This window comes from Homarus americanus, unplaced genomic scaffold (genome assembly GCF_018991925.1).
Source record: "Homarus americanus isolate GMGI-L3 unplaced genomic scaffold, GMGI_Hamer_2.0 scaffold23598, whole genome shotgun sequence".
Taxonomy (NCBI): domain Eukaryota; kingdom Metazoa; phylum Arthropoda; class Malacostraca; order Decapoda; family Nephropidae; genus Homarus; species Homarus americanus.
This window is the reverse complement of record NW_024731054.1, coordinates 3080006-3090591: the sequence shown is the minus strand read 5'-3', so window position 1 is coordinate 3090591 and position 10586 is coordinate 3080006. Positions and strand designations below refer to the sequence as shown.

Below are 10586 nucleotides of genomic sequence, written 5' to 3'. Positions count from 1 at the left end.
CCGTCTAGGTCCACAGAATTGTTCCAGGTCAACACAGAACAAACAACAGCCTCACGACATCTTTTCCACCACTTTAATATTATCGATTTTTTTTCCTTTCGCGGTGTTTTAATTTTCACGGCGTCCCACTATAAGCTAGTTTCTAATTTGGCGGTGTTTAAATATTCACAAATTCACGATGTCTCAATTTGGCGGTGTACCATGGTCGCAGTTTTCCTATTTCGCGAAGTTCCAAGTCTCTCAGTATCTCTCAGCGTCTCTCAGTGTCTCAACCAGGTAACCTTCTCCCCGGTGTTTTCTCTCAGCGTGTGTCTCTCAGTGTAGAGATAGAGAGAGAGATAGAGGAGAACAACATGGAAACACTATTGTCACGCATCACTGAATCTACCTCAGAGGAATAACAATTTATAGCAACAGAACCAAACACAAGTCATGCAGTACACACACACACACACACACACACACACACACACACACACACACACACACACACACCTACACTACACCAACATACATAATACATCCTTTTACAAAGACACCATCTGTATACACTATCATTATACACCATACAACCATTCACCGCCACACCGCCCCTATACACCATACACCGCCCCTATACACCATACACCGCCCCTATACACTGCCCCTATACACCATACACCGCCCCTATACACCATACACCGCCCCTATTGAGCCATTATAAACATTCTCTCGTCATATGAAACTCACCTGTAATCTGATCCACAGGTAAGCTTAATTAACCTAATATTGTCTTGAACACCTGAGAGACAGACAAACAGACAGACAGACAGACAGATAAACAGAGAGACAGATAGAAAGATTAATACCTCCTCTTCCTAATTAGTCGACCAATAAGAATTCCCCAAGGTTCCATTATCTAAGATTTCCACCAATGAGAATTCACACTGGCTCTGTTATTTGGTAATCGACCAATAAAAATGAAGATTGGCTTTGTTATGATATTTTCACTGGTGCTCATTAACGAGGCCAGATTATATGTCAAGTTTCAGTTTAGCCGAAGATGGGTCTCTTAGGGGCAAGGACCTGAGGAGGAAGACGAAGAGGAAGAGGAGGAAGAGGAGGAAGAGGAGGAAGAGGAAGAGGAGGAGGAGGAGAAGAGGGAGGAAGAGGAGGAGGAGGAGGAGGAGGAGGAGGAGGACTTATCGGCACTCGACCTGTCCCGCCCTTGATCCAAACATGATTGAACACGCCGAGACAGAGTTTCAAAGAAGTGACATGTGTACCAATTATAGCGAAGACATGATAACACTGCGATGCATCAAGGCTGGTGCTCTCCTCCACCCTCTCTCTCTCTCTCTCTCCTCTCTCTCTCTCTCTCTCTCTCTCTCTCTCTCTCTCTCCTCTCTCTCCTCTCTCTCAAGGTAACTGTATGACTGTGGTAGGTGAATGTGTAAAGCAGGATACTGGAATAGAAGGAATTATTTTGCAAGATTGGAATGACCTGGAATATGAAATTTACATCAGGAATGGGAATGGGATGGATGTGAAAATTTATAGCAGGAATGGGAATGGGTTGAAATGATGTCAGTTTCTTTAATATTTTTTTACGAGATTTAATTAAATACATGATAGTTATTAACACACACACACACACACACACACACACACACACATCAACAACAACTATTACCACTCACCACAACAACTATTACCACTCACCACAACAACTATTACCACTCACCACCACACACCTTCACCTGGTCTATGTAACTCAATCAGTGGACGCACAACAGACGTTCATTTACACTCCTGTTCGAAACTGTATCGAACCCAAATGAGATATTGCTCTTGTGTCTATCGGTACATCGGGCAGTTCGGAGCCTCATTCTGGCAGTTTGGAGACTTATTTTGGCAGTTCAGAGTCTCGTTCCAGCAGTTCAGACTCATTGCAGCTGTTCATAGACTCGTTCTAACAGTTTGGAAGCTTATTTTGGCAGTTCAGAGTCTCGTTCCAACAGTTCAGAGTCTCGTTCCAGCAGTTCAGTTTCGTTCCAACAGTTCAGAGTCTCGTTCCAGCAGTTCAGTTTCGTTCCAACAGTTCAGAGTCTCGTTCCAACAGTTCAGAGTCTCGTTCCAGCAGTTCAGAGTCTCGTTCCAGCAGTTCAGAGTCTCGTTCCAGCAGTTCAGAGTCTCGTTCCAGCAGTTTTAGAATCTTGACACTTCCTTTATCTTGACGAAGGCGCCGACGAAGAACCAATAGAATACCACCTTCCCCTCCCTCTATCTAGTATACGAGCCTCTACACAGGTGAGTTAACAAGGTGTACTAGTTAATTAAGCGACTCACCTGCTATTTCCTTGGAGGATTGAGCTCTGGTCGTCAGCATCTGTGTGTAGGAAAGGTAAATATATTAGGGAATTATTTATTTGTATTCTATTTTAAGTAATTCTGTATGATCACTTCATAAAAATGTAACTTAATGTTTTATAAATGTAATTGATACAAGATATAGTATAAACATCTATCTATCTATAGTCCCACTCTCTAGCTATATACAGTACATCTCTCTCTCTCTCTCTCTCTCTCTCTCTCTATCTCTCTCTCTCTCTCTCTCTCTCTCTCTCTCTCTACACAGCCAGGCAGTGCTTCAGGCAGCCAGAGTCTTGCACAACTTAGGGAGGGGGGAGGTGAGGAGGAGTACTTGGTGTCCGCCCTACCCACTTCAAGTCCTTGTGAGCCCTTGAGTCTACCATCTGGTGCTCTCTCTCTCTCTCTCTCTCTCTCTCTCTCTCTCTCACACACACACACACACACCTTCAGCTGTCAGGGTCATTAAGCACCGGTCACCAGGTCTTTCTCATATAACAAACAAAATTACCGAATACTACATAAACTGGTGACGAATGACGCTACACTTGGTATAATCATCGCCAATAGACACCCTAACCATCCCCAAATAACACTGTTTCCCAATAAGTGAGATTATCATGAGAAAACGGTATGTGAAATGCACGTAGCTGAACTGAATTCCTTGGACCAACACAAACACTATATATTTAACTGATTTTTAACGCATTTACTCTTCTCATAGTTATAACTCACACAGTGTTCTATCAGTTATAACAACACGGTAATACAACTGTTTACAACCACATTATACATTTTTTACGCTCATCATTACACAAACTATAATGAAGCGGCATTTTTCGTATTAAAGTCCCGACGGTTACATTATATAAACCACAACCTTCCATCTAATTAATGTTTCAGAAATTATAGTGAACTTTATATAAACGTAATGATGCACACCTGTTAATTAACCTCACACCTGGTAATTAAAGCCTACCTGCGTGTGTTATGGGAGAGTCTTGTCGCGTAAAGACAGATAAGTATAGATGAGTTAGTGTTGGCGGGAAGGTGTGTTTTCTCTCTCACTACATCCAGAGAAAACGGAAGGAAAGATGGGAGATGCTGAGGTAATTTTCAGATTCATGAGGTATTATTTTTTTTTCCCACGACTAAATCTTTTGCCGGTGATTTACGGTTATCTCTCTCTCTCTCTCTCTCTCTCTCTCTCTCTCATTACAATCAAACATTTCGAAAAGTGGAACGAGTAAGCCCTTTGCGTCCTGGAGGGTCCAATGATTGTCTTGAAAGGGTTAAACCATCTTTCTTAAAGGGTTAAACAATCTTCCTCAAAGGGCTAAACTATAGTCCCCAAAGGGTTAAACTATCCCCAAAGGGTTAAATCATCATCAAAGGGTTAACTCATTATCTTCAACGGGTTAACTCATCGTTCTCAAAGGGTTAAACAATACCAGTTTAATACAACGACTGCTACACTCACTGAATAATGTCACTCATAGATTTAGATGAAAGGTCAGAGGTCATCCAGGATTTATAACTATTTTCCTAAGCGAAAAAATCTGTCACCGGTACAACACAACAACGTCAGGGTAACAGTTTATATCATGAACTTGTGTAAATCATGTTCGCGGATGATGACAGTCTGGTGAACTAAATCGGCACAAGTAGCAGACATTATCCTTTCATTTTCACCAACATTATCCTTTCATCTTCACCAACATTCTCCCTCATCTTCACCACCATTCTCCCTCATCTTCACTACCATTCTCCCTCATCTTCACCACCATTCTCCCTCATCTTCACTACCATTCTCCCTCATCTTCACCACCATTCTCCCTCATCTTCACTACCATTCTCCCTCATCTTCACCACCATTCTCCCTCATCTTCACCACCATTCTCCCTCATCTTCACCACCATTCTCCCTCATCTTCACCACCATTCTTCCTCATCTTCACCACCATTCTCCCTCATCTTCACCACCATTCTCCCTCACCACTGCTACCCTACTACACATACAGTATATCATTGTACAAACTTAATTCAGGGTTACTCACCGGCGTCTCTCCAGAAGAGTCCTCAGAGGGCGTGGTGGCGGGGGTGTGTGCCGCGTGGGGCTGGGCGGGGCGCGTCTCTAGGGTGGGGGCCGAGCAAGCCTTCCCCGGCGACGACTGGTGGTTGGGGGACACTAGCGACAGGTGACGAGGCCGCGTGGGTTTTGACGGAGCTTTAGGGGGCTTGTCCTCCGTCAGCGTGGGTAACGTAGGTGCTGAGGGCGTGAAGGGAGTACGGGAGGAGTGATGCAGCGGGAGGGGCGGGAGGGCGGCCTCGCTATACACGCCCCTGAGCACCCCTGCCACAGGTATTATGGCGGAGTCCAGGCGAGGCTCACTGTGTGTGTGCCTCACCATCCGCTCCACTGATCCTCCACGACTACCTTCCAGCGTCTCATTAGACTCACGGTAACTGTCATGACTGTCCTCGTCGATGCTGTGGGCGAGCGTGGGCGGCTCAGGGTCCGTCTGAGTGGTCTGGTCTTCACGTCGGACCCACTGTTCATGGTGTCGTGGTCTGGGGCGGCGTGGACGGTAGTGAGAGCTGTGTTCACTCTCCCTCCCGCTGCGGTTGTGCGGTATGTACCGTCGGATGCGACGCTCGAAGCTGTTCTCCAGGCCAGTGTCTTCCGAGGAGAGGTTGGAGCCCGAGAGGTCGAGGGTGACGTGAGGGTGAGGGCTGACTGAGGGCCGCGTCGACACTGTGCCGATTCCAGATTCTCCATTAAGGTCGAGTGTGTCCAGCGACTCTGACAGCGACAGGGAGGAGTCGTCGCGGGGCATGGACGCTGGCGTGGGCGGCGGTGAGGAGGAGGAGAGGGACCCGTCACGAGACCAGTCGTCATCATCGTCGACGTAGTCCTCGCCATAGTCGTCCTCGGTGGCGCTCAGAGCCAGGGACGAGGCGCAAGGCTCCATGGAGGCCAAGTCGTCGCAGCCATACTCACTGAGCCAGGTATCTGAGGACGCCCTGGAAGCCGGCGGGGGCGTGGGCGCGGGCGTGGTCTGTGTGAAGGCGTCGAAGACCACCGTAGAGGAAAACGATAGGTCGTGGGCGGCGGTGGAAACCGGGGTGGAAGCTGGGGTGGAGAGGGGCGACGGGGGGAAGCATGGGGGAGGAGGCAGGTCCTGGGGCGGCTGGTCCATACTGCCACGACGGATCCGAGACTCTACAGCACGGAGGAAGTCATCCAGAGCCTCCGGGCGGTGCTGCAACAACACCACACATGAGTACAGAAGCTGACGGGTCAACTAAACTTAACTTAATCAAACTAATATCGTAAGAGTCCATATTTTCCCTTCACTAGTATTCGTACTCAATGACTTACATAAACTATGACTGCTACAACTTAACACTACTCCGTGAACCAACAGTACATGTACTTAAGAGTTCTTAGTTACGTAAAGTACTAAAATAAGTAAACTATGTGTAATTATGAAGATCACTCTACCTGTCAATTTAAACCTATTAATTGGTTATCTACGCCATAAGATGAAATGTTCTGCTAAACCAAACCTAACCTAACCACACTTAACTAAACTTACCCCAACCACACCTAACTGAGCTTAACCCAACCACACCTAACTTAACCACACCAAACCTAACCACACCAAACCTAACCACACCTATAGTAAGGGGTCACAGGAGGGTGTTGGTCTACATACCGACTGGGTGGAGGAGTTGACGAGCCTCGTGTTTTGGTTATGCAGGGTGGTACGGGTCTCGTCCAGGGAGAAGCTGCGGTACCTTGGGGGCGGCTTCCTTAGGTCGACGTCACAGCGGTCTCTGGCCTCCTCCCGCAGTTGCCAGGAGAGAGGAGGCACTGCCGAGCCCTCCACCACACTACTACTAGAGAGGTCAGTCACGCTGCAGTCTTTCGTGTCGCTGCGGTTAGACGTCTCTCTCTTTGGCCTGAGGTCACCCTTGGCTTCGTCTTGGAGGGTGATGGTGGCGAGGCGAGGACACAAAGTATCTGAAGGTGCGTCTGTTCTCTCCTTCTTCGCCTCCTCCCTGGTCGTCTCCTCTGCCTCCGACGCATCACACACAGTACTGATATCACTACTTTCATACGGGGAGCTGAAAGATGGATTAGTTTTGTGTTTGTCTTTCTTGCGGTTCTCAGGGATGGAGACGGAGAAGATTATATCCCTGCGGCCCTGAGCCCCAACAGGTGTCAGATGCAGGAGACCGGTGATGGGCTCCGGCCAGGGGGCGTGTCCTGACGCCTTACTGTACGACGCCTGGCCCTCACCACCCGACTCCCTGGGGCCCTCCATCCTTCCTTCGGTCTCCGTCATGATCACGTCTCCGTCATCCCAATCCTTGAAGACCAGGTCATCCGGCGTGTGACATGCGATGGTAGTGGGGTCGAAGAATATCTCCGGGGTGAGGTACTGCTGAGTGACGGGTGACGACGGCCAGGAGTCACACTCAGAGTGGGATCGGTGGACACTCAGAAGGGACAGTGAGGAGAGGGACGAGTTGAGAGAGCGGGAGGACGTGGGGCTGATGGAGGTGCGGGAGAGAGGCCGCACTACACTCCCTGTGATGGGCTTCTCCTCCAGCTCCACCTCCAGCTCGTCAGCGGGTGGCAGCGTCTCCCAGGACGACGTGTTGAAGGTCGGGGCGGGAGCTGACAAGAGAGACAGGCTGCCGTACACCCTGGGGGTCGGCAGTGTGTGGCGGCGAGCGTCCAGCTGTCCAGGTGTTATCACGCTCAGTAAGGACGGCTCACTCTTACGCCCTGACCCACCACACTCTCTGCCACACGCCAGTCTCTCTCCTGGCAGTTCTAGATCCAACATGTTAACTTCCTCAAAGTTATTGTCATCTGTCACTTCAGGAGCAGTGACACACACTGACACTCTTTCCCTATACTCAGAGGCGTCCGCTTCTCTTGTTGCCTCCCCAGGCACCACCACTGTCGTCTCCTCCGGGTTGTCTGTAGTGTTAATTGTCGACTTTTCATCTGTGGTGGAAGACAACAACCTGGCACGACAGTGTGGACACGCCTCGGGGTCACACGGGCGGTCAGTAAGACTACACGCGCCCTCCTGGTCCGCCCACTCCCACGACTCACTCACGCCCTTCCTCAGATCCGACGGCGTGAAGGCTGAAGAACCGTTAGTGTTAAGGAAGGTCTCTGAGGCCTTGTGCAGCTTGGCGGTGTCGGTAAAGTTGGTGGCGTCAGTGTGGGCGGCACCAGCAAGGTGGGCGGGCTGGGTGTGGTCCTTCCACCCGTTGGCCAGCCCCCGACCGCCGCCGTTCACCTGGCGCCGTTCTACTATACTTGGCCGGAACTGTTCATTGTGTTTCTCCGCGTACCCCGTCTTCCTTATCTTGCCGTAGTGGCCCTCACACAGGCTGTGAGCGGCGGCATCCCGGGCGCTGCGGGGCGTGGCGGGGACATCAACAGGTTCAGACTGAGCGATGGGGTAGAGGGTGGCCTGACTGGTGCTGTTGCTCGCGTCCGCGGGCGTGGGCGGCTCAGCGTGGGCGCCATCAATGACTGAGAGGTGGTGAAGCGCCCAGGGGCTGAGGCCGGCGCCCTCGTCCAGTGAGTGTGAGCGAGAGAAGCGAGGATTGACCCGAAGTAGTTGACAGCTGACGTCGGTGTCGTCGGGATGGGCGGCGGAGGCGCGGTAGGTGATGGCACCGGCCCCGCAGAGACTGACGCTACGGTGGCCTCCTGAGCGTGGCAACGTGTAGGTCTTGAAGGCCCCCTGCCGCTCCCCCGTCAAGGTGTCGTCGCGGCCTGCACTGTGTGTGGCGCCCATGTTGTTGCTGACAGGGCCGGGGAGAGTCACCCGCCTCACTGGCCGCCTCTCCCTGCCACCATCCTCGCCACGCTGGCCGACACTGTCACGCTCTCCAGTACGGCGACTCCTCCTGGCGACGTCTACTCCCTGGCCGCTGTCACCACTCAAGAATCTCTGGAAGTTAAAGTCTACCGGGGCCCCGTTATTGGTGTGTCGTGGAGGGGGGTGGCCGTGAAGGGTACGGATCTCTTCCTCCACCAGGGAATGAAAGTCCTTCAGCAAGCCCTTGGACCACTGCTGCAGATGCGGGTCCGTCCGGGGCTGCCAGGGGGGCGGGGTAGAGCCACCATTGCGGACTTGAGCAGTGGTGAGGGCGGGGGCTGAGACGCGGCGGGTCTTCCTGAAGAAGGGGACACGACGTCTGGGGTGTGAGGACGGGGTGGACCCCTGACGCCTCACAGAGCACGTGGGCGTCTCACCAACACCACTGTAAACTTTGCGGATTTTAGACGGCGATGCTTGTCCGTCTAGCAGTGGTGGGCGTGCGGGCGTGCGTGGGCGTGGAGGGTGGTTCTCCCGGCTGGCTGGTCTGGCTTCAGGCTCCACGAACACCGCGCTGATCTCCTCCTGAAACAAGAAGAACACGAGTTATGGACAGACTTATAAAAGTAACTGTATCAAAATGTTATACAGACAGACACACACATAGAGGCACATCCTGACACACAAGACAACAAGGACTGAGCTGACACATTATACTGGTGGCGGGTGAGGACTCCCACACTGACCACCCTCAGCTGGCAGGACCACACACGTGTCTCTCAACCCACACACACAACACTCACACCTCACTGAAGAAGGGATTAAGATCAAGTAATGACTGACCACCCACACCACCCCCTGACACCACGACGGAGCTAAACTTACGTCTAATAAAGCGACTCTTGAGTGTAACATTAGACCAAAACAAACCCCCAAAAAAAAAACAATATTAAGAAAACAATTTACAGGTGAAGACACAACACAAGAAGACAAATACAGACAGACACGAGTCGATCCTTTGTCGACCAGGAGGAGATGTATCAAGTTAATCATGTGTAGTGTATGTATCATGTAACAAGGTCAGTGGTCCACTAGATGTTGTCGCTGTTAGACTAAGGTAGAACACAAGTACCCCTGACAGTGTGTCCCTCGTGCATACATTAACAACACTGAAGGCAAAGTGTGCGGACAGACATATGGTCGAGGACTACAACACTAAGTCTTTGATTGTGAGAAAATAGAAAACCTCTGGGGGTAGTTATGAACATCCCCTGTGTGCAATGGTATTCGGATTGAGTCGTGTGTGTGTGGTGTGTGTGTGTGTGTGTGTGTGTGTGTGTGTGTGTGTGTGTGTGTGTGTGTGTGTGTGTGTGTGTGTGTGTGGTGTGTGTAGCTGGGTGATATGAGGTGAAGCAGGCGTGTGTGTGTGTGTGTGTGTGTGTGTGTGTGTGTGTGTGTGTGTGTGTGTGTGTGTGTGTGTGTGTGTGTGTGTGTGTGTGTGGTGTGTGTGAGCTGGGTGATGTGGGGTGGGTGAAGCAGGGGTCGTGTGTGTGTGTGTGGGTGTGTGAGCAGGGTGATATGAGGTGGGTGAAGCAGGGGTCGTGTGTGTGCAGTGTGTGTGTGTGTGTGTGTGTGGCTGGGTGATATGGGGTGGGTGAAGCAGGGTCGTGTGTGTGTGTGTGTGTGTGTGTGTGTGTGTGTGTGTGTGTGTGCTGGGTGATATGAGGGGGTGAAGCAGGGGTCGTGTGTGTGTGTGTGTGTGTGTGTGTGTGTGTGTGTGTGTGTGTGTGTGTGTGTGTGTGTGTGTGTGTGCTGGGTGATAGGGGTGGGTGAAGCAGGGGTCGTGTGTGTGTGTGTGGTGTGTGTGTGTGTGTGAGCTGGGTGATATGGGTGGGTGAAGCAGGGATCGTGTGTGTGTGTGTGGGTGTGTGTGTAGGCTGGGTGATATGAGGTGGGTGAAGCAGGGGTCGTGTGTGTGTGTGTGTGTGGGTAGAAAAGGCCTTGTTTACACACACATAAAACCTTCAAGGCAGGTCCGATTCCTGTGTGTGTGTGTGTGTGTGTGTGTGTGTGTGTGTGTGTGTGTGTGTGTGTGTGTGTGTGTGTGTGTGTGTGTGTGTGTGTGTGTGTGTAAAACCAAAACACGTACAAAAATACACATGTGTTAGGAATCAATAAGTCCACGTAATTTTAAGTACAATCCACGGACACTAATACGGTTTATAGTGTTTACATCCGGTGAGAGAAGGCGACGGTGTGGATGGTGGAAGATGGATGAGGAAAATAGTGGATGAAGGAGACGGAAGAAGAAGAAACGAAAAAATTTGAAGAAAAATGAAGAAGTTAAAAGAAAATGAGGAACAATAACAACAACAGAACAAGA

At 50.6% G+C, this 10586-nt stretch overlaps 1 protein-coding gene across 2 annotated transcripts in view; it reads right to left on the bottom strand.

Moving 5' to 3' along the window:
- Positions 1-2272: 2272 nt before the first annotated feature.
- The window catches only part of LOC121867517, a 134264-nt gene continuing 125950 nt past the window's right edge, over positions 2273-10586 (bottom strand). For both annotated transcript variants that reach the window (XM_042367493.1, XM_042367495.1), the window contains exons 4-6: positions 6068-8788; positions 4406-5611; positions 2273-2368 (exon numbers count right to left, since the gene is read on the bottom strand). In XM_042367493.1, coding sequence (XP_042223427.1) covers positions 2312-2368; positions 4406-5611; positions 6068-8788 — 3984 coding nt within the window. In that variant the 3' untranslated portion in view covers positions 2273-2311. The remainder of the gene's footprint in view (positions 2369-4405; positions 5612-6067; positions 8789-10586) is intronic.